This window comes from Zalophus californianus, chromosome 6 (genome assembly GCF_009762305.2).
Source record: "Zalophus californianus isolate mZalCal1 chromosome 6, mZalCal1.pri.v2, whole genome shotgun sequence".
NCBI classification, from domain to species: Eukaryota; Metazoa; Chordata; class Mammalia; order Carnivora; family Otariidae; genus Zalophus; species Zalophus californianus.
Genome location: NC_045600.1, coordinates 141,880,205 through 141,904,709, shown reverse-complemented (window position 1 = coordinate 141,904,709; position 24,505 = coordinate 141,880,205). Strand labels below are relative to the sequence as shown.

Below are 24,505 nucleotides of genomic sequence, written 5' to 3'. Positions count from 1 at the left end.
CATGAGAGCCATCCTCCAAAATATTTTTCTTATTTTCTTATTTTGCGATAATTTTCGATGAAAAGAATTGCAAAGATACTGCAAAAAGTTCCGGTAGATCCCTCACCCTGATGTGAGAATAACTAGTATTTTGAAAAAGATAGAAATACTAGCAAGAGACCAGCTTTGGTCCTTCTTGTCTTAGGTGCATATTAGCAGCCTGAGCAAGTCAAGAAGGGAAAGGCTGTTTGGGTACAGACGGGGCAGCGAGAAGAGGGTCACATCCAGGTGCCCAAGATAACAAAAGCAGGAGGCAGAGTTCAAGGAGAGGACAGATCCTGTTAGCGAGGTCGCGTTCGGGGGCAGCTAGGGACTTTCTGACACCCCGCACCCCTGGTGGTCACATCATACTGTAGCATTCTTTGGTCGTTCTCTCTTCCACCAAGAGCCTCTTAAACTCCCGGGAGGTTCAGGCAGTGCTTCGAAAGGCTCTCCTAGCCTCCACCTTTACCCATAAAGCACTTAACGAAACCACCTGAGCCGCCACTTCCCGTAGCGCGGGAGACGAGCCCCAGCTTAGCAAAGGCAAGGCTCGGCCACACGTCCAGTGCCACACCCAGACCGGCGGCCCGACTGCAGCCGCCGGCCACTCAGGGGCCGCCGCGGCCCCTGGGACGCCCGAGACCGGCTCCCGATTGGCCGGGCGTGCGCGAGAGCCCGCCTTCCGGAGATTGCAGGGCGGCCTCCGGGAGAAGCCGGGTAGACGCCTCTGCCAGGGGCCGGGGGCTAAGTGCGGGGACAGGGCTCGGGTAGGTCCTCGGCAGGCGAGGTTCGGCGTAGGAGCGCCCTCCTGCAGCGAGACGAGGCCGGGAGACCAGATTAGGAGAGTCGCGAGTCCCTTTGTCTGTTCTCGGCAGCGACGCGCTGGGCGGGGAGGGGGAAGGGAGCGCCAGTTGCCGCCCCGGAAGCGGAAGTGCGAGCGCCGCGGAGTCCTGTCCAGTGAGAGCCCGGCCGGTACGCCAGCCGATCCTCCCGCTGGTCACTTCGCGCCTTCTCCGCTGCTCGTTTCCCCTCGCCGGCCGCGCCATGCTGTCTCTAGATTTTTTGGACGATGTGCGGCGAATGAACAAGCGGCAGGTATGGTTGGCCGCCCACTGTCTCCCGGGGCTCCCCGTCTCCCTTTGACGCCGCCCCTGCGGAGCCCGGCAGACCTCTGGCCCCCTGTGCGAGGGCCTGAGCGGGTCTGACGCCTGGATCATTCCTTGTCTTTGTGGAGCGTGTGGCCAGAGGTCGCTTTGTCCGCCCCCTGTGTTTAGCCCCTAGCCGCGTCCGGGCCTGCCAGGGGCGGAGCGGGAAGCCGGCTCTTCACGTTCCATTCCTCCTAACGAGGCAGGAGAGCAAATGGAAAACCTCAGGGCGCTTTCTAAGTGGGAGTTGGGGTTGCTTAGCGTTTGAGACTTGGGAAGGCGGCAAACTCGTGTTTCCGGCAATCGCAGCGACTCCCGATCAATTCCGGCGACTAGGTTCAACCGTTCAGCGCTACACTGGCTTCTGGGATGCTCGGGAAGGCCGGGGTAGCCCCCACAGAAAAAGCCCTTGTGCTGCTTTCAGCTGGTGGCAACCTTTCTGGTACAGCTGGGCCCCAGCGGGCTGCCATGCCTTTCCCCGGACCACCTCTGACTTCAGAGTTGGAACAGTAGTAGTACTTGCCGTTGAGTCTGCTTAGCAGGAAGGGGGCAGCCCCCAGAATCCTCGGGTTTACTGCCCAGTATTAGTGGCACAGGGATCTTGAAATTCAGATCTTCTGATTTTGTCCTTAAACCTTCCTTACTCCATCTTGATCTTCTAGACCATTTGCCAGATGGTACTGGAACACTGCTGTAATTATATAGTCATTAGAAAAGATTGCTCCTCAGCACCAAGTGTGTAGAGCCTACTTTGTCTTGCCTTGGACCTTTTTATAGTATTTCACTGTTAAGAATTTAACATGTCACTATTGAAGATGTTTCTCTTGGACTTGTATTTTACACTATTTATAATTACTGTTTAGGGAAGTAGATATGCACCCTTCCCTTACTCCCCTTCAGACTTCACATAGCTCAGTGTCACCTCTTAGACATGTTTCGTAATTCCTTCAGTTATAAGTAATCATTCTTTTCAAATGGCACGGAACATTTGTGCCTCGATGGTAACACTTCTGATTCTCACTTGTGGTATAGTGTTCTTTTCATATTGAATTTCCAGGAGCCACAGACGTTATTTTGAAGAAATCCGTACTTTGGGCCTACTATTCATTGTAACTTATGCTAGGTAAAATGAGAGAAATGCAAAGACAAATGAGAAAACTCTGCCTTCAAGGAGCATGAGTGTGTAGAAAATGACCAAGGCAAATAATAATTATTTTGAGCTCTTGCTATGGTGAAGTGTTTTATATATTGGTGAGGTAGGTAATATTACTCCCGTAATACAGATGGAAGAAAATGAGCAACCTCCTAGAGATTGTTAGGGATTGGATAGCATGGCCGTGGTGTGACGGAAGGTTTTGAACTGAGGTTTTACCTGTACATGATATCTGGAGAAAAGAATTGGCAGTGACTGTGGATACTGAGAGCTAATCAGACGGAAAGAGGGAAACTAGTTTGGTTCTACTCTTCTAAAACTGCCATCATTTGCATAACTTTTCCATTTATGCCTAAATAACATCAAATGTCTGATTAAGTTGTTTGAGTTGTAATTCTTTTTCTTACCAGGTTCAAGGGGAAAACTTGAGTACAGTAAGATTCATCCATTTAAAGTGTACCATTTGATAAGTTTCCACAGTTCTGTGCACCCATCTCAATCAAGATAACGGAACATTTCTCACCCACAAGAGCCCTTGTGCTCCTTTGTAGTTCATCTCTCCTCTAGCACCTGGCAACCGCATATTTGCTTTTTGTCAGAGTAGATGACCTTGCATTTTATATACATAGAATCACAGTTTGTATTCTTTGGAGCTTTGAGTTTTAATTGATTCTTTAACACCTAACTTAAGACTTTTGTTTGTTATATATAATGCAATTTTTTTGGTCGGTCTCACAGTTTCCAAAAATTAAGTGTTCCACTACCTTTACTGAATCCTATACATTGTTGCCAAATTAAAGCCCCCTCCTATCCTCAGACTTTCAGTAGCTCCTCATTGTCTTGTAGGTAATGGCCCAAACCCTTAGAATGACATTTGCAGTAAGTCCCAGTCATTTTACAGGCTGCCATTTCTCACTGTTTCAGTCTTATCCCAGTTTACTTTTCCTACCTATTTCATGTCACTGTCTCTATGAACATTGTTCTAGTCAAACATGTTCAAGCATACGCAACTGTCTTTAGAACTCTTCTTGTATTCTTTCTGAGTCTTTATGGACTGCCCTAGGATATTAGGTGATCTCTCCCGTCCTTTAGCACTTACTTACTACTTCATTTGTCTTCTCCCCTTTGGAGTGTGGCTCCTTTACTGGAGTATCAGGTCACTGTTTTCATGAGGCTTTTCTTAATCCACGAAGCCTTGATTGATCAAGTTTGCCTGTTTCCGTGGTGCAAATACACCCAGCACGGCTGATTTCACACTACCAACATGACATCACTGAATGCAGAATTAGGAAGAAATGCGATAGCATGCAACTATAATTTCCACCTTAGAGATAAAATAGAAAACCTCAGGGAATATAGATGATGAGAAAATGTAGTAAAATAGTCAGGAACCGATACGTTTAGATTATTTATTACCTTTGTTTTTAATGTAATTTAATCGTACTGATTTTTAATAACACTGTGTTTAACAACGAGCTTGTAAAACTGAAAATTTAGCAAATTTGACTCCAAATTGACTGGTTATAGGTTAGTTTTTGTTTGTTTTTATTTTTAAGTAATCTGTACAGCCAATGTGGGGCTCAGACTTACAACTCGAAGATCAAGAGTCATATGCTCTACCAACTGAGCCAGCCAGGCACCCCTGGTAATAGGTTAGGCCTTTGATGCCCATTGAGGTGGCCTTTGTGTCCAGGAAAGCCTGTTTATAATCTTTCATTTTAAAATAAAATGTTCAGTTTGTAAAAGCTAAAATTTTAAAACTGAGTTCTTATCTTTTCAGAATCAGTTTACAAATCTTATCCTATTTAAAGGCCAGGAAATTAAAAAAAGAAAGAAAGAAAAAGTATAGGAAATTTTAGCAATCAGTTTTAAGGGCCTTTGAATATTTGGGCTAATTTACAAACAAACATCTTAAAAATATTATAAATTTAAAAATTTCCTTTTTAAGAACATCCATTATTCAACAAACCACTGCATCCTTATATAATTTTTATATGTCTGGGCTACTTAAGTTTTCTGAAATGTTTCAACACTGTATAAATAGTAAACTTTCTGATTAATCTACAACAATTGATTATACGTTTCAAATTGGAACTACAAACCTAACCTATTACTTTAATAGGGCAAATTCTCTTAAAATTTTACAAATACTTAAAATACTAAATATGCACAGAGGTTTTAATATTAAAATATTAACACTCTACATAATTTCCTTTAAGCATTTCTGTTCTTAATTTTAAATTTTCCTTGGGTTAAAAGATGTTTACTTGCTAAGAAAATGAATATGTCATGCCAGATAATTTTTAGGTTGCTTTCCCATGTAATTTTTGGGATTGTCTTCTCTGCTTGCTGAGAATTCTTAATAACCAGAGGATATTGGCCAGAATGTGACTAGATTCGTGTTTGAGCCCTGATGGGATTAATCCAACTTTCAATAGAATTTGCTTATTAGCTCCTCCTTAGGCCTCTTATATTACTTGATTGAATTTTGCATTTTTTTGGATTTTAATTATCTGTATGTCTTCCTGCCTAAATCTAAAGACCTTAGGACTTAGCTGAATCCTCCTTTCTTTTTATATCTTCTCATCCCATAGGATCACTCAACTCCTAATGGCTGTTGTAATGATATCTGATTGAATTCTGGATATCTTTGATAATTTTTTTTTTAAATAAATTGGCCCTCCAGTAAAGCACACAGAAACCTAGGAGATTTTTCTTAGTCTTCAACCAAATGTGAGTAATTGTGCAGCAAATAGGAGGTATATACAGCACAGAGGACCGATCTATCCAGATTTTTGAAAACTAATAGTCTTGTTTAGGATCTGGAAAATGTTATTGACAGGGTGTCTGCATTCAGTAATTGTCAAGTTTCAGTGTGAAAATACTAACTTCAGTCTCAATAGACAAACAAGGAAATCACAAGTAAAATTATAAACTGCACTTACCATCCATGAGCATATTCTCAAGCATCCAGAAATTCTTTATCCTAAGTAACTTTGAGCAAAATCTAGAATATAGCACCATAGTAAGGATTAAGGCGTTTATTTGCAATGGTTCCTAGACACTTCATATTTCTTAGTTTTAGGGGGGTCTTTTTCATAACATTCTCTCCAAGGACACAAAGACAAGCATGATAATTCATTCCCATGGCCAAATGGCACAAGCCTACAACAATAAAGGTGGCTGCTTAGGCAGAAATTGTGATTATAACTCTTCAAAGAGTTGTCTTTTCCGACTTAAAGGAATGAGGTGAGGTATGGTATCCAGACACAAGTTGTGCACAGAGACGGAAAGCTTTATCTGAAAAACATGGTTTATTGGTCAGAATTTAGTCTGGGAAGCAGAACCACTATGACTATTATGGAATTAAGGATTTATTGTAGGAATTAGATCTGACAGAATTGAGGGAGAAGCTGGATAAGTAACAGGCTAAAACTGAGAGATGGAGAATCAGAGAAATGTCGTTAACCAGCTCTTCTGAAGCACTGTTACGGGTGGACAGATCCAAGCTTGCCAGGACGTCTGGGGCTAGATTCCGTGTCTGGTTGATGGAGTGGGACTGCACCAGAGGACAGTAGATGAAGCCTGTGGATGGCTGTTGCCTGTCTGTGGAGGCTCTGTCAGTGAGCCCGAAGAGCCAGGCGTGGGCAGGAGAGAGCGAGGGCAGACCCGATTCATCCAGGCCCTTCATGTGTGTTGCTCGCCTCCATAGTGGCCTTCAGCGTGGTAGCAGCTGCTTCCCTTTCACCTTCCACATCTTGGGCACATTTCTTTTTTGGCCAACTTTTACCCGCAGCCCTGCAGGAAGCTTAGCCAAGTTGGCAAAGAACAAAACTGCTGTAGTCTACCCTCTGTCAACTCGCCAACTATATGTATATATGTATATATCTCTCTCTTCTAATTGTATTTAATTTTTCAGATAAAGGTAAAGGCAAAATTATGCTTCTGTCTGATCTCTAGCTATATCCGTTTCTGTAATTCGTCATGTGCTTGTAGCTGCACCCTTTCCTCCGTTAAGCATTCCATATTCCTTCTGCTGTCAGCAAGAGCTCAAGTTGGCCGTAGCTTCTTGCCTGGCAGAGTGACCCAAACCTTCATTACTAAAGGGTTAATGTCAAGAGCAGTCCTGCCTGAAATGGATTGTTTTAGTTTTCACTAACTTTTATCACAGGACATGAGAGTACTAAGAGGCCTCAGAGGATTCCATAGTCCAGTTATACTCACTTTCCCTCATTATTTAGAAACAACTTTATTTTTTTTCTGAAAGTCAGCATCAGTCACCCTTGCCAATAAATAACCCCCAATCTTTGCATCTTGGTTCACTGGCATGAGGAGCCCAAAGTGGCCAGGTAGTGGTCTCAACTTCCAGTTTGATGGAACCATTGTGTCCCCTGATGGAAGGCTATTTCCTTTAGGAATGAAAACTTCTCAGCGAGCGTCATCCAAAGTTGTGAAAATAGAAAGCAGAATTTTCACTAGCAGATTATTAGGGGTAATAAAAGGATCACTCCCATTTTCACCCTTTAATTCCATTTTCTTTTATTTTTTAAAAGATTTTATTTATTTATTTGACAGAGAGAGAGACGGCGAGAGAGGGAACACAAGCAGCGGGAGAGGGAGAAGCAGGCTTCCTGCTGAGCAGGGAGCCCGATGTGAGGCTCGATCCCAGAACCCTGGGATCAGGACCTGAGCCACCCAGGTGCCCCTAATTCCATTTTCTTTTAAAAGATTTTATTTGTCAGAGAGAGAGAGAGAGAGAACACAAGCAGGGGGAGTGGCAGGCAGAGGGAGAAGCAGGCTCCCCACTGAACAAGGAGCCCGATGTGGGACTCGATCCCAGGACTCCGAGATCATGACCTGAGCTAAAGGCAGACGCTTAACCAACTGAGCCACCCAGGCATCCCAATCACCCTTTAATTTCCAGACTAGTGAATTGTACCTATAGAAGAAATAATCCCATAGGTTCGTTGCTGATTCAGAGCATATACCATAGATTGGAAGATGTTAGACATCCCAGCCCCACAAAGTGTTGCTGGTGCCTAGCTGATGCTATAACTATTCTCAAAGGCCATCTGTATCACTCAGAAGATAGAAACCTTACAATTAATTGAACAGGGAAAAGTTTAATATAAAAAACTGTTAACTAGTAAAAATGCTTAACTACTAAAAACGGGTAAAAGAGCACTCATAAGAGGTTCAGAAATAGCATATACAGAAAACAGCTGCTACCTTCTAGGATGAGGGAGTGGACAAGGAAAGAAATAAGAAAATACCTTTCTCCAAACTCTCTCCCAAGCCTGAGATTCATACCTCTTTGGAGAGGGTATGGCTCCACAGGAACGTGCGATCTGCCATGACAATGACATTTGCATGGCAGTGAGCTGGAGCTGGTCCATAGCAGTGGCCTGCTGGGAGGCTGAGAAACTTCCCAGAGATGGTGTGGGCAGGAGCCAGGCTGTGATGGTCACTGAAGTGAGCACTATCAGACCTGCACACAGATCCACTCGCTACCATGTGAAATAAAAACATGGAACTGACAGGAGAAGCCCTTTGATCATCTCGCAGTGGTCCTCCTATGCCTTTTATTAATAAAACAACATCATTGAGCCAGTTAGAAAAGAATTTGTTGAGATAACAAGGATAGATTTGGAGCTCAGAGACAACAAATTGATAACTAGCCTACTGTTCCACTGTTCTTTCAGGCCGGCCACTTCAAGGTGATGGGAGACATAGTAAGACCAGTGAGTTCCACGACCCATATGCCCACTGCTGTGCTCTATTTTCCATAAAATAAGTTTCCTGGTTACAGGCAATGTTGTATGGAATACCATGAGAGGAAATAAGGCATTCCGTAAGTTCACGGGTGGTGGTTTTGACAAATACCAAGGACAAAGAAGACAGATCCATATCCAGAATATATTCTAGTAAGGAGAAATTGCTGCCCCTCCCATGACAGAAGTGAACCGGTATCAGGAATGGTGTCACTGTTGATTTTTTGCAGTTGGCAGACTAGGCACTCCTCATTGGCTAGAACCAAATTGGTTTTGGTGAGTGAAAATCCATGTTGCTAACCTTCAACTTGGCTGCTGCAGACAGCCACTTTGATCATTGGGCAAGACAGGAGTAGCTGGGCAGAGTGGAGGTCTGATATTCCAGAGAATAGGGAATTTTATCTACCCAAGTATTAAGATACTCCTCTGCTGAGGTCATTCTTTGGTGAGCATTTATATGGGACCCGGGTATCTCCACATTCTAAATACCTACTTGGAGAGCTCATTCAACATATCTCTTCCCCAAACTTCTTGTCTCTGGCTTTTTAATTACCTCCCTTCCAAGTCCCTGGCCGTCCAGCCAAACTGCTAGTCACTCTTGAATCAGTGTAAATCCACACCTGTGGCCATCTCTCATTCCAGGTAAAATGAACAACTGTTAGATCACTCCAAGTTCTGTACTTTGGAGGGTTTTCCCTTAATTACAGTCCCTTGTGGACAACCCTGAATGGGCATGTAATGCCACAGCCGTTTTCAGTTGGTGCTAGATGGTTCATGTGAAAAACCAGGCCCAACGTCTTCTTTAGTCAGCTGGTCATAGGGAACTCCCCATGAGGCGAAAGGTATAAGATGAGAGATAGGAAGCAACATAACATGAGCAGGAGCCGTGAGTGTCTGAGTCTCTTGCTCATACAGTTTACTTATGTCTCTAGGACCTGCTCAAGCCCAGACTTGTATAGACCACTCCCACTTGATGGTGGAGTACTGTGTGAATGCCCAACTTTATGGCTTGGGTGTCTGGCAGCATCCAGTTCAAGCCACGAGGTTCAGGTCACATGGTAACTTGGTGACCCATGGTCAAGTGTTCGGTCTCTACTAGAACTCAGTAACAAGCTAAGAGGCTATGACTCAAGAGAATAGTTCAGAGCATAGCATAGCTTTGCCCCTGATCCAAAGGTCTGTGCTGTCATTTAACCTATAGAGGATGGCCAGAGGCTCCTTATCTGTCACAAATACTAAAGTCACCATGAGATCTGGGTCATATGGCCCAAGTGCTAGAACGGCTTTCATGACAGCTTGGACCTGTTGTGGAGCCCTACTCAAAACTGGCTCAAACTGGGTTTACTAGATAAGAAATTGGAGTAGTTCACCCAAATAAGCTATATTTTGCCTCCCAAATCCAAGGAGGCCCGCCAGGCTTTAAGTTCTTAGTGGTAGCAGGAACCAGATGCAGCAATTTATCCTTTGTCTTAGAAGAGATATCGTAGCAGGGACCAGTGGACCCCAAGAGTTTTCATTGGGAGGAGAGTTTTTGTGGGATTTATTTCCCGCATTCTGACCATATACATATTTTACCAAGGAGTCTAGGTCATGAGGTTCAACTACCAAGTCCAGTCAGCACGATATCATTAATATAGTAAACAAGCTTACTGTGGAATGGAGGGCCAATCAAGGGTCCCCTTGACGAGATTGTGATAGAAAGCTCTAGAGTTGATGTAGCCCTCAAGTAGTCCCTGTTACCAAAAGCATACCTCATGGTCTTACTCATCTTGCTGCAGGGGTCCTCAGAGATAGGAAATTATCACAAAAACATGGAATGAACCTCTTTTAAGTTGGCATTGCTAGAAGCTGGTGATTGTCTTACGAAGACAGGATACCTAACCCCTGATGCTCATCATTCAGACTTATTAAGAATATGTACTGAGGCCCAAGTGGCTCAGTGAGCTGAGTACCCCCAACTCTTGATCTCAGCTCAGGTCTTGATCTCAGGGTTGTGAATTTGGGCCCCGTGTTGGGCTCCACTACTTAAAAAAAAAAAAAAAAATGTACCTTGTAGTTCTGATGATTGCTACGTGTAGTAGCATTGTTAAGGGACTATGATATACTGCATTATAAGCTAGTTTTGGTTATGAGCCTGGAATATCACTTGTAGCAAGCAGTAAGGTTGGAGAGGGCAGCAGGGGCCAAATCATGGAAGGCCTGTACACTGAGGAGTTGAGACTTTATAAGTAGTGAAAAAAAATTTGGAGCAGACAGTACAGTAATTTCATTTTCACCTTATAAAAATAATATATAGGCAGATGAGTTACATGGATGCAAGTCTAGAGGTAGAACTGTCAGATTATTTTAATAGTCTTGAGAGGAAACAAGACCTGATAAAGCAGTAGCCACAGGAGTTAAGCCGACAGACTGGATGTGAGAGATGTTGGGGAGGTGAAATCCAGAGGCCTTAGGCAGATGATGGGACCAGTGGCTATGCTGGAGAGTGTGGAAGGAGGAAGAGATTTGAGGAAAAGGGTTGAGTTCAGCTTTGGACCTGCTGAATACAAAGTGTGACACTGGGGTGATTTTCAGTAAGTAACTGAATGTATTTACCTAGGGGATATACATGGTGTGATATGAAGAGAGAGACTTGGGTGTCGTCAGCATATATGTTGTAATTGAAGCCATGAAGAGACAAGATTTCATGCTGGATGGGAAGAGAAAAGGACAAAGATTGGATCTTAGAACACCTGTGTTGAGGGTCCAACATAACAAACCGAGGGATGAGTGAGTTATAAGAAAGTTAATCAAGTGCCAAATGCCTCAGAAAGACAAGGTAGTTGAAGTAAGTTTGTGGGCTCACCCTTCCCCCCCTTGTAATGAATAGTTTAAATAGATATTATATTTACATTGTTCAAAAATTTAAAAAGTGAACGTGACTTTTTCCTATAGCCTTGCCAGCATTGTGTGCTTTCAGACTTTTAGGTTTCTGCTGTTCTAGTAAGTGAAGAGTGGTACCTCAGGATAGTTTTACTTTGTATTTCCCTTATTCTGAGTTTGGTTGAGAGTATTTTCGTATGATTTTGGAGTCATTTTTAGTTCATTTTCCATGAACTAGCAGTTCATAATCCTTTGCCTATTTTCCTTCTTGGGTGGTTATTTTCTTATTGATTTTTCAGAGCTGTTTATAGGAAAATTAGTCTTTTGTTTCTATATATGGTAAATATTTTCTCAGAGTTATCTATCTTTTGACTAATAGTGTAATTCACCATGCATAGTTGTGGGATTTTTTTGGTTATTGTTGGCTTTTTTATTTTGTTTTGGTAGTCACATTTACCTATATTTTCTTCATAGCTTCTGGACTTCAGGTCAATTAAAAAGACTTCCTTTATTCTGAGGCCTTTCCCACCCTGTTTGCTTCTATTTTGTGTGTGTGTGTGTGTGTGTGTGTGTGTGTGTGTGTGTGTGTGCATGCACTTTAAAAAGAAAAAGCTTTATTGACATATAACTTATAAAATTCATCCATTTTAAGTCAATAGTTCATGTTTTTCGGTAAATTTATAGAGTTGTGCAGCCATCACTACAATCCAGTTTTAGGACATTTCCATCACTCCAGAAAGATCCTTTGTGCACTTTTACAGGTGAGGCTGTTCCCATTCCCAGCCCCGGGCATCTGCTAATCTGCTTTCTGTCTTTCAGGATTTGCCTTAGCTGGATAGTTTGTATACATGGAATCATCCAAAATGTAATCTTTTGCAGCTGCCTGCTTTCATTTAGCATAATTTTTATTTATTTATTTATATTTATTTTTTAAAGAGATTTTATTTATTTATTTATTTGACAGAGAGAGTGAAAGAGCATAAGCAGGGGGAGCAGCAGAGGGAGAGGAAGAAGCAGGCCCCCTTCCAAGCAGGGAGCCTGATAGGACTCGATCCCAGCACCCTGGGATCATGATCTGAGCCGAAGGCCGATGCTTAACAGACTGAGCCGCCCAGGCGCCCTAGCATAATTTTTAAAAACTGTGATAAAATACACAAAATGTATTGTCTCAACCATTTTTAAAGTGTAGAGTTTGGTAGTGTCAAGTATATTAACGTTGTACAACCAATCTCCAGGACTCTTCATCTTGTAGAATAAAAGTTCTGTACCCATTAAAAACTCCCCATTCTCCCTTCACCCCAGCCCCTTGGCAACCACCCTTCTCCTTTCCATCTCTGAATTTGACTTCTATTGATTTTTTCTCTATTGTTTATATGTTTTCTACTTCGTTGATTTATGCTCTAAACTGTATTTCCTTTCCTGGTTGCTTTGTTTAGTTTGCTATTTTTTCTAGTTTCTTAAAGTGGAATCTTGGGTTATTGATTTAAGATCTTTTGTAATATATGTATTTAAAGCTATAAATTTCCCTCCAAGCAGTGCTTTAGCTACATTTCATAAATTTTGATATGTTGTTTTTGTTTACACTCGGTTCTCAAAATATTTTATGATTTCCCTTGTGATTTCTTTTTTGACCCATGGATTATCTAGAAAAATGTTGTTTAATTTCTGAATATCTGAAGATTTTCCCAATTTCTTTCCAGTACTGATTTCTAATTTAATTCCATTGTGGTTGGAGACCATAGTTTGTATGATTACAGTCTTTTAAAACTTGAGGCTCTTTTTTATATGCCAACGGCCTGGTCTCTGGAGAATGCTTCATGTATGTTTGAAAAGAATGTGTATTCTGCTGTGTTGGGTGGAGTATTTTCTAGATGTTTCGTTTGTTGATGGTATTCAGGTTTTCTATATCCTTGCTGATTTTTCTATTTTTTTAAGATTTTATTTATTTGAGAGAGCATGAGCGAGAGAGCGCAAGCACACAAGCAAGGGGGCTGGGGCAGAGGGAGAGGGAGAAGCAGGCTACTCCCGGAGCAGAGAGCCTGACGTGGGGTTCTATCCCCGGGGCTCGATTCTGGGACTCCAGGATCATGACCTGAGCCAGAGGCAGATGCTTAACTGACTGAGCCACCCAGGCGCCCCTCCTCTTATTTTTAGTGTTCATTTTCAGTGAGTTACGTTGGGTTTCGTTTTCTTTTTCTAGTGTTTTAAGGAAGAAGCTTAAATTAGGAAGTTTACAAATATTTGGAAATTAAACAATTTCTAAATAACCCATGGGTCAAAGGAGAATCACAAGAGAAGTTACAAAATAATTTGAACTGAGTGTAAACAAAAATACAACATATAATTTGACACTTTTCTTTTTTTCTTAATATAGGCCTTTATTGCTATAAAATTCCTTCTTTGTAGCATTTTAGGTGCATCCCACAGATTTTGATGTCTTCTCATTTTCATTCAGGTCAAAATACTTTCTTTTTTGAGTTCTTTTACCATGGGTTATTTAGAAGCCTGTTATTTGATTTTTAAATATTGGGGGGATTTTTCAGATATCTTTCTGTTACTGATTTGTTTTCATTCCATCGTGATTGGAGAATACTGTTACTTGGCATAATTCAAATCCTTTTCTATTTATTAAGACCTATTTTGTGGTCCTGAATATGGTCTATCTTGGTAAACGTTCTGTGTATACTTAAAAGGAATGTGTATCTACTGTTAGGCGAAATGTTCTGTAAATACCGATTAGGTCAAATTGTTTAGAAGCGTTGTTCAAATTTTCTCTATCTTTAATGATTTTCTGTCTTGCTGTATCAATTATTGATAGAGAGGTTTGGAAATTTCTTTTTTTTTTAGATTTTATTTATTTGACAGAGCACGCACACACACACAAGGAGGGGGAGCAGCAGGCAAGAGGGAGACAGGGAGGGAAAAACAGGCCCCCTGCTGAGCAAGGAGCCTGATGTGGGGCTCAATGCCAGGACCCTGGGATCATGACCTGAGCTGAAGGCAGAACCTTAACTGACAGCCACTCAGGTGTCCCAGGGTTTGGAAATTTCTAACCGTAACTGTGGACTTGTATGTTTCTACTTGCAGTTCTGTCAGTATTTGCTTCCTGTGTTTTGAAGTTATTAGTTGCATAAATGTTTAGGATTATGTCTTAATGGTGAACTCACCTCTTTATGAAATGACCCTCAGATTCTTGTAATATTATTTACTATAAAATCTGCTTTGTGTAGTATTTATTAACGTAGCCACTCCATCCGTTTGTCTTATCTTTAGTTTTCTTTTGATTAATATTAGCATGATGTGTTTTCCTGTCTTTTTACTTTTACAATATTTGTATCTGTATTTAGAGTGCATTTCTTTTTTTTATTTTTTAAAGATTTTATTTATTTATTTGACAGAGACACAATGAGAGAGGGAACACAAGCAGGGGGAGTGGGGGAGGGAGAAGCCGGCTTCATCCCTGGACCCTGGGATCACTGCCTGAGCTGAAGGCAGAGGCTCAACGACTGAGCCACCCAGGCGCCCCTAGGTCATTTATATTTTATGTCATTATTAATGTGTTTAAGAATCTCCCATCTTAATTTTTTTATTTCTCCCTTTTGTTTATTGTTCCCCATTCCTCTTTTTTTAACCTATTTTGGATTAGTTGAGTTTTTTTTTTAATGTTTCCATTTTATATCTTTTGTTATATTGTTAGGTATACCTTATTTGTTTGCTTTAAGGTTTATCATGTGGTTTTTAAGATTTATTTATTCTAGAGAGAGAGCACGAGGGGGTTGGGCAGAGAGAGTCCCAAGCAGAGCCCCATGCAGGGCTCCATCTCATGACCCTGAGATCATGACCCACGCCAAAACCAAGAGTCGGATGGTTAACCGAGTGTGCCACCCAGGTGCCCCATCATGTGTTTTGTTTTTTTTTTAACTTATCTCAGTCTATCTTCAACTTATGTGATATGACTTCAGGTATACTATGAGAGCATTACAGTAATATATTTCTATTTCCCCTTCTCTAGCCTTATGTGATATGACTTCATGTATACTATGAGAGCTTTACAGTAATATATTTCTATGTCCCCTCCTCTAGCCTTATGTGATATGACTTCATGTATACTATGAGAGCTTTACAGTAATATATTTCTGTTTCCCCTCCTCTAGCCTTATGTGATATGACTTCATGTATACTATGAGAGCTTTACAGTAATATATTTCTGTTTCCCCTTCTCTAGCCTTATGTGATATGACTTCATGTATACTATGAGAGCTTTACAGTAATATATTTCTGTTTCCCCTCCTCTAGCCTTATGTGATATGACTTCATGTATACTATGAGAGCATTACAGTAATATATTTCTGTTTCCCCTCTAGCCTTTGTGCTGTTGTCTATTTTACTTTTGTACATGTTGCCACAATACCTGATTGTTATTTTGCTTTATTTTTTTTTTAAGATTTATTTATTTATTTGAGAGAGAAAGCACACACAAGCTGGGGAGGGGCAGAAAGAGAGGGAAAGAGAATCCCAAACAGACTCTGTGCTGAGTGCAGAGCCCAAGCAGGGCTGGATCCACGACCCTGCGACCACGACCTGAGCCAAAACCAAGAGTTGGATGTCCAACCGACTGCTCTACCCAGGTGCCCCTATTTTTGCTTTAGTCAATTACCTTTTTAAAAAAAATTTTTTTTTAAAGATTTTATTTATTTGGCACAGAGAGAGAGAAAGGGCACAAGCAGGGGGAGCTGCAGGCAGAGGGAGAGGGAGGAAACAGACTCCCCGCTGAGCAGAAAGCCTGATGCGGGGCTTGATCCCAGAACCCTGAGATCATGACCTGAGCTGAAGGCAGCCACTTTAACCAACTGAGCCACCCATGTGTCCCCCCCATTTTTTTTTAAAGATTTTATTTATTTGAGAGAGAGCAAGAGAGCACAAGCGGGGGAGGGGCAGAGGGAGAAGCAGGTTCCCTCCTGAGCTGGGATCCCAATGTGGGGCTTGATCCTAGGACCCTGAGATCATGACCTGAGCCAAAGGCAGAAGCTTAATTGATTTGAGCCATCCAGGCATCCCAAAAGATTTTAACAGATTTTTTTAAATGAAACTTGTCTTACTGTTATTGATATTATTGTTTAGACTATTCAGGCTTTTTTGTTTTGTTATCATCATTTAAGATCATCACTGGGACTATCAGTGACTTTTTTGGGCCATAATAACGGCAGATATTCTGGATATGCGTCAGTTTTTCCAACACCATCAGTTTTACTTCTAGCTGCTTTCAAGGTATCTGCCTCTAATACCCCAGCTTCTAATCGCTTCCTCTTTTGTGAGTTAAGAAGCAGGAGAATTGTGGTTCTGGATTGATGAATCTCTTAGTTTGAGGTCTTAAGAAGAGTTGAAAACTTAGGCCAACTGCAATTTTGTACCTCTGAGACACATTTTTGCTTCCATGGTCACTTCTGTCTTTGCACAGAGAAGTGTGACTTCTCTGAAAATGACCTATGTGTTGAACTTCACATATCTCTTGCAAGAAAAGGAAATGGTATATTTGATAACTATAGTAGATAAATGTACAGTACATAACTTCCAGATTATGGCTGTTAAATTTGTCAGCTTTTATTTTGCTGAATTTTCTCGTTACTTATTACTTACAGTGTATTTTAAAATTGTCACAGAACTTGTAAGGGAGGGTTCATCTTCCTAAAACTGCAAAAATAAAATAGCACACACAAATCCCCATACCATACTTACCAAGAGCTCTGCTTTTTTTTTTTTTTAAGATTTTATTTATTTGAGAGAGAGAGAGAGCATGAGCAGGGGGAGGAGCAGAGGCGGAGGGAGAAGCAGGCTCCCCCGTGAGCAGGGAGACTGACGTGGGGCTCGATCCCAGGACCCCAAGATCCTGACCTGAGCTGAAGGCAGACGATTAACCAACTGAGCCACCCAAGGCACTGCTTTGATTGGTTTTAATAGCATTCTTTTCTAGTTTCACCTTGAGCATTGAAGAGCATATTGTTCCAGTCACTTCTTAGAAACAATAAGAGAGCTATTCACTTCTGTGGTTGTTCTTCTACATATGTCACAATGTCTTATTAATAGTTAGCATGATGTTGCCAAATGGTATGAGGTTAGGTAGCTGCCACCTTATTTCTGCTAATACCGGAAAGAGACAGCCCTTTTTGTGATCATGTATATTCATAAATATTCAGATGTAGTGGTAAAGAAAGGAGGAGCTAGGGAGGCAATGTGTTTGTCTTTGAATAAAGACTGTTGGTAGGAAAAAGGAGAAAAGAAAGGGAGAAGAATATGACATTTTTCAGACTTTTGCTCAGATAGAGTATTTGTTTCAGCAAATAATGTGCTTCTGTGTAGGTTTTGGCTCACAGACTGACTTAGCAGTATGCAAGTAGGCACATTTTAAGGAACATACCGGTTGTACATAGTGAGGGACTTTTAACCTCTTTCTCACTAATAAGAATGATGGGGGTGATTTTGGTGATTAGATAAATTTCACAACAGTGACTCTGTGGTGAAAGGTACAAGTGAGGGGAAGAGAAGGCTAATGATGGCTGGAACGGTGGCCTCCTTGCGGGGCCTGGGGAGTTGTCGTCTTTGTCATTCGTTTTTCTTTTAAAGAGTAGTTATTAGATATCCCACACCTGTTTTGACAATGCTACATCAGTACCTTTCTGAAAATGGAGAGATTTTCATCAACGAAACAGACCTGAACTGATTGACGTGTAGCTGTTTTTAGGTTTAATTATTTCAGTGTGAATTTTTACAGTTTTGCTGCAGAAATATGAACATGCTTGATTATGGGATATTGCCACAGACCGTGCTAGGGGTGTTATGTAAATAAGTGGTACTTGCAAGGGTTACCTTTTCAAAATCTGGCCAGTTTTTAATATGAAACCTATCTGACCCCAGGTAAGGAATCATGGAGCTGTATTTTATATTTGGTAGTTTATGTGGAATCTCACAGCCCTTCCCTCAGAGGTTCAGGGTTGGGGTGCAGTACTGTAGGTAACTTTTCAGGATCAAAAGCTTGGAAAGTAGCTCCTTCAGCTGAATTCCTGTCTGCTTATCCACTGGTTGACCAGAATTACTTCTTAGAAATTAGTTTTCCTACTTTTGACCTCTCCCACTCCACTTCCTCAATCTGTTTTCTGAATAACAGGACCATTTTTTTTTTATTTAAAAAGCTACCATCTTGGGGCGCCTGGGTGGCACAGTTGGTTAAGCGACTGCCTTAGGCTCAGGTCATGATCCTGGAGACTTGGGATCGAGTCCCGCATCGGGCTCCCTGCTCAGCAGGGAGTCTGCTTCTCCCTCTGACCCTCCACCCTCTCATGCTCTCTGTCTCTCAGTCTCTCTCAAATAAATAAATAACATCTTAAAAAAAAAAAAAAAGCTACCATCTTGAAGAGGTAGAATTTAGGAGACCTGAGTTCTAATAGTTACTGCTCTGCCTGCCAATAGCTGTGCAGCTATGAGCATATCACTTAGCCTTTCTGTGCCTCAGTTTCCTCACCTGTAAATGGAAGGAAATGTCCCCAGAGGAATGTCAAACTAGGTATCAGATTATACCCGTATGCTCATATTACTCCATTACTCAAAGAATATAGGAAATATTTGTGTCTGTTAGAAAATGTTCATTATTGGGCACCTGGGTGGCTCAGTTGGTTAAGCGACTGCCTTGGGCTCAGGTCATGATCCTGGAGGCCCAGGATCGAGTCCCGCATCGGGCTCCCTCCTCAGCGGGGGGTCTGCTTCTCCCTCTGACCCTCTTCCCTCTCGTGCTCTCTCTCTCTCATTCTCTCTTTCTCAAATAAATAAAAAAATCTTTAAAAAAAAATGTTCATTATTTTCGTCCTTTGAGGGCGACATTAATTATATTGATAGAGTGTGTCATACTTCATTGGAGTGCCAGAAAAATAATTTTCTGGCTGTTAACATGGACTTAAGAAAATAAACTTAAAAAAACGTGAAGCATATATACTGGAAAGTATTTTGGTTTCACCTCAACTGCTGATTCCTCTTTCAGAGACAGCAGCTGTCCCCAGTTTCTTGTGTACACTTCCAGAGCTAAAATTCTTACCATAATAGGGATGTTCCAAATTTATAAAAATAGGAGTAACAATTAGTTTTTAGAAGCATGAGAGTAAAAAGCACAAGAAATAGCTAAAAGAGACAAAAATGATTACTGGGGTGGCCTCCCATGACCAGGATAATTGCTGGTTTTTAAATTATATTTTGATAGAAATAAAAATGATTTGTAAAAGTAGAAAATACAGATAAACAAAATGACACAAAATTGGCTAGTATTGTAGCCCCAGATGTAACCACTCACATGTTTATGTTCTTCAATTTTTTCTATACCTTTGTTTCAAGAAAAATTAAAAGACCCACCCCCCTACCCCCCACCCCCGCAACCGCCAGAAGGGGCAGTTATGCAAGGTGGTGGATATGTTAATGAACTCCATGGGGGAACCCTTTCACAGGGTATACATATATCAGATCCTCATGTCATATACTTTTTTTTTAAAGATCCACTTATTTATTTGAGAGAGAAGAGGGGTGGGGAGGGGCAAAGGGAGAAGAAGAGAGAGAATCCCAAGCAGGCTCCACTCCCAGCATGGAGCCTGGCGTGGGGCTCAATCCCAGGACGCTGAGATCGTGATCTGAGCCGAAATCAAGAGTTAGACGGTTAACCAACTGAGCCACCCAGGCACCCCCTCATGTTATCCACTTTAAATATCTTACACTTTGGGGGCACCTGACTAGCTTAGTTGGTAGAGCATGCAACTCTTGATCTCAGTGTTTTGAGTTCAATCTTACATTTGTATTTGTCAATTATATCTCAATAAAGCCGAAAAAAATTGAAGAATAGTATACAAACACCTGTGAGCTACCACATAGATTCAACAGTTGTTAACATTTTGCCATATTTGCTCTCTGTGTACTTATGTGTGCATATAATTTTTTTTCTGAATCATTTGATATGGGTTGCAGATATGACAGCTCACCCCTAGCTACTACCTACTATTGGCTAACTACTAGCGTGCAGTATCTAACATACCATAATACTGTTATCACACCTAAGAAAATTAACATTAATTTCCTACCAACATTTCATATTTGAGTTTCCCCAATTGACCCCAAAGCATCTTTTTTTTTTTTAAGTAATTTCTCGCCCAATGTGGGGCTCAAACTCGTGACCCCGAGATCAACATTTGCAAGCTGCTCTACTAACTAAGCCAGCCAGGCACCCCCCAAAATGTCTTTTATAGTTGGGATTTTTTTCTTATATACATTTTGTTCTTTTGAACCAAGATCAATCAAAGTTTATGCATTACATTTGGTTATGTCTCTTTAGTCCTTTTGGATCTAGAACAGTCTCCCACCTTTATTTTCATGACGTTGAATTTCTGAAGACTAGAACAGTTGTCTTGCAGAATGTCCACATGCACATTTATTTTTTAAAATAACAAAAATGAGTCAATCATCCTCTTATCCAGCCTTAGTCCAACACAGTTAGCTCACATTATTTCTCTCACTTGAAATGCCTTTCTGGTATCATATCTGCTTATTGAAGTAGAATCTTACAATTTGTCGAGGAGTGGAAATTTAGTAAGACAGAAAAGGCTGGCTTTCAAGTCCTCATTATGTGACTGACAAGCTGTATGACTTTGGCACAGTCATTTCCTCTGTCTGAGGCTAAGTTTTCTCAACTGTAAGATGAGGGAGGGGGGTTAAATTCCATTGAATAGCCCATTGTTCTCAAGGGATAAACGTAGAAAAGTTAGTCCTAGAGGAATTGAGAAGCAGTATTGTGTATCACGGATGTGATTGAACTTAAGGTGAATTGTGGTGAAGCCTAAATGAAATAACGTCTGTGAAAAGTTTTGAACATAAGTTATTATGTAAGGGTAGTATGTTGAGTGACCAAACAGGAGAGAGGTTACTGGGGGATAGGAGGCTGTGCTGGGATGGTAATGGCATAATTATTACAGTATTTTAAAGAATGTCTCAGAACTTCACCTGTCCTAATAGTACTACCTGAAATGGTTGTGTTGTTTGTTTGGTTGTTGTTTTTTTTTTTTTGAAACTTTTAAATTGATACTACTCTCAGTTGCTTTCTTGAGTGGGGGATAATTATGGATCTCATTTCTTCTCTTTTGTTCTTACAGCTGTATTATCAAGTCCTAAATTTTGGAATGATTGTCTCCTCGGCACTAATGATCTGGAAGGGGCTAATGGTCATAACTGGAAGCGAAAGTCCAATTGTAGTGGTGCTCAGGTAACAATTTTTCTTTTCCAGGCATTGAATTGCATGGCATTACTTGAGAGATAAATTGAGAAATTGAGTCACCATTGTATTATTCCTCTAGAAACTCTGCTTTCCCAGAAGAGGGCCTGAAAGAAAATCAGTTACTATTTTTCAACTATGAGAAATGTGCAGCCTTGTTAGGCACTTAGAATTCAGACCCCAAAGGGCTCATGACTTTTCTACAAAACGTTTACTATGTGAGTTTTATTTTTGGCACATCTTGTAAGAAAGTGTTTCAATGTACTGTATTTTCCTGAAATAATTCTGTCTTCTTACATTCTTCATTTTGATACATCAGGGCTGCTATTTAGTTGTTAGTTTGCTAGATTAGGTATCGTCTCCATGAATTAATTAAGAGGTTTTCTGCAGCATGTTCTCAGTGTCAGTACAGAAGCATCACTAATTATTTCCATGTTTCCTGCTGACCTTTAAATATCACTTCTAAACAGACTTCAGGAATTTTGAAGATATTAATGCTGCCTCTTAAAGTGACAGTACTGAATCTTTGCCCCCCATACTTCCTTCTCTACCCTTGAACTCATACTCTAGTGATTTAAAAACCAAATTTAGTAACTAACTCCTTTTTGGAGAATTACCACTTGGTTGTTTAACTGAATCATTATAGTTCTAATTTGGGGCTTAATTTTATAAGCTATTTCAAATCTTTTCTCGAGATAACGGTGTACAAATATAAAATAAATCATTATGTAGAGTGTAGGTAATAGTACATTACTCTTAACAAGATCAGTTTGATTCCTTCATTGTCATCTTAGGATATAAGTACTTCAGCAACAAGTGGTTCCAGCAGCAAGGCACTGGGTCTTCAGTGTCTTACTCTTACCTTACTCCTACTCTTACTCATACCTTTGTTCTGTGTTTATTGATAAACACATCCAACTGTAATTTTAGAGATCCGAAGGCATGTATGTATTTTATTAGCTGGGAAAGCATTTAATGTACTACTCTGGGAGTACAGAGACATGGCCCCAAGTTCCCAGGCAGTTTTAAATTCAGTGGAGAGCTTCGGTTTCAAACACTGACAGAAAGAGAAGTCACACTAATTGGCACTGTGGGGAAAAAGGTATAGAGAGCCCAGGGAGGCTTCTTTTAGAGATTCTTCTGGGATTATTTCAGATTGAGTTCCCTTCACTGGAGATGCTTAAGGACAATCTAATGACCTGTAAACTGGGGATGTTGGAGTGAACAGGGGATTCGACTGAGGACCTGTTCAACATTGTGGTCCTGGAAACAGTTCACTTCTGCTACGGCTGGAAAATCTAAAATATCAGTTGGGGCTTAAAGGTGATGTTTGGACAAGTTATTTTGCAGGTAGGTTTATTTATAGACTAAGCTTTTCTGATTACTGATGTGGAATAAAGAAAGGAAATTAAAAGAGACCAGGTCCTAGTGGAAGAAAATCTGGTCAAGACTAGAAGGAGCAGTCATTAGACAAAGGTACTAGACATGATTGGGTGGCCAAGTAAAACGAGGTGGCCTGGGGTTTCATGTAACTTCGAGGAATATAATTATTATCTGGAACTAAATATGCCTCAGAGGATTCAGGTTAACTGAGAATCCACTTTTAGGACTTTTGTGAAGTCACTGGGGATAAAGACAAATAACTTTTTTAAAAGTATTTTTTAAATTCCAATATTTAACACATAGTGCTATATTAGTTTCAGGTGAAGACAAATACTTTCTTATTTATTTTTTTAACTGGAGTTTCAGCGAACATTCAAAACTTATTTTCCCCTTTATAGAGCTGAAGTCAGTTTAAAAATATTTAAGTGGCTTATATATAACTTCTTACAAAATTTACAATTGATGTATTAGTTTTAAAAATTTAGTCAGGCAGTGGTAAAAAGTTTGCCAATAATTTATTTAATGTTTAAAAAGTGTTCCCCAGTGTATTTGTTTAATAGTTCTCTCACTGCCCACTGTTTTGTTTTTGTTTTTAAGATTTATTTATTTGAGAGAGAGAAAGCGTGTGCATGCTGGGTGGGGGGAGGGGCAGAAGGAGAAGGAGAGAGAGAATCCCAAGCAGAAGGCTCCTTGATGAGCACAGAGCCCAACGCAGAGCTTGATCCCACAACCCTGAGATCATGACCTGAGGCTGAATCAAGAGTCAGATGCTCAACCAGCTGAGCCACCCAGGTGCCCCACAGTATTTTTAACCCCATCTGTATCTGAATTTTTAAATCTTTTTCTTTCTCATCCAGCTTTCTTCCGTGAAATCTAGACTCTTGTTTTCACCCTACACTGGACATCTCCATCTGAATATTGACTGGGCACTTGAAATTCCATGTAGTAAAAGTAAAATTCATCTCCTTTTCCCACATACCTGTTCTTCTTCCTTCTGTTTCTGTGACTATCACTGGCATCTGCTCTATTGCCATTGTTAAAAATCCAGGAGTCATCTTTGATCACCCCTTTCTGTCCTATCCGATTGGCCATCAGATTTGTCATTGTCCCTTTCTCTTCTACTCTTTTATAGTTGTCTTCCTATTGCTATTGTTCTGTTTCAGGCCCTCCTCATTTCCTGCCTGGGCTATTGTAGTGACCTTTAAAAATATGCTTTTATAATCAGAAAAAGTTAATATATTTTCACTACATGAAATGTTGAAAACACAGAAAAAATCGAAATGAAGTCACCCATAGTTCTGGGATAGAATCACTATTAACATTTTAGTCTCTTTTTTCGTGTATATTACTTCTTACGTGATTAAGTAATTCTGTGTGTGCATCCTTTTCTCTCTGTGCCCCCTTATGATTCTCCTGGGTCCATATTTTTAATAACACTTTTAATGATTGCCAAGAATTTAGTTATAAGTAATAGCCTGGACAACTGGTCTCCCAGTCAGTCTACCTTCTGATCTTTTCTAGTTTACTCATTAATTCAATAAATATTTAAATGTCCTCTACATATTCTATACCTTCTGAAGTGATGTTTCTTAAATGTAAATGTGATTATGATACTCCCTGCTGAAAATTCTACAGTGGCTTAGAGGCAGGTTAGCACAGTGAGAGTGGATTCTGCTGGACTCCCTGCTCAAATCTCAACCTTTAACATTTTTTTGATTTATAACTTTAAAACTTTCTAAGCATCAATCTCCTTGTCTATAAAGTTAGGTTAATAAGAGTATCTACATCATAGAGTTATTCTGAAGATTGTTTAAAAAAAAAAACTTAGAATGGCACTTTGTACACAGTAAGTACTCAATAAAAATGAGCCATTAAA

At 40.6% G+C, this 24,505-nt stretch overlaps 1 protein-coding gene across 1 annotated transcript in view; it reads left to right on the top strand.

The window, feature by feature from the left end:
• The first annotated feature begins 735 nt into the window (after positions 1-735).
• The window catches only part of SEC11A (SEC11 homolog A, signal peptidase complex subunit), a 38,390-nt gene continuing 14,620 nt past the window's right edge, over positions 736-24,505 (top strand). The window contains exons 1-2 of the mRNA XM_027570535.2: positions 736-1,116; positions 21,128-21,237. Coding sequence (XP_027426336.1) covers positions 1,066-1,116; positions 21,128-21,237 — 161 coding nt within the window. The 5' untranslated portion in view covers positions 736-1,065. The remainder of the gene's footprint in view (positions 1,117-21,127; positions 21,238-24,505) is intronic.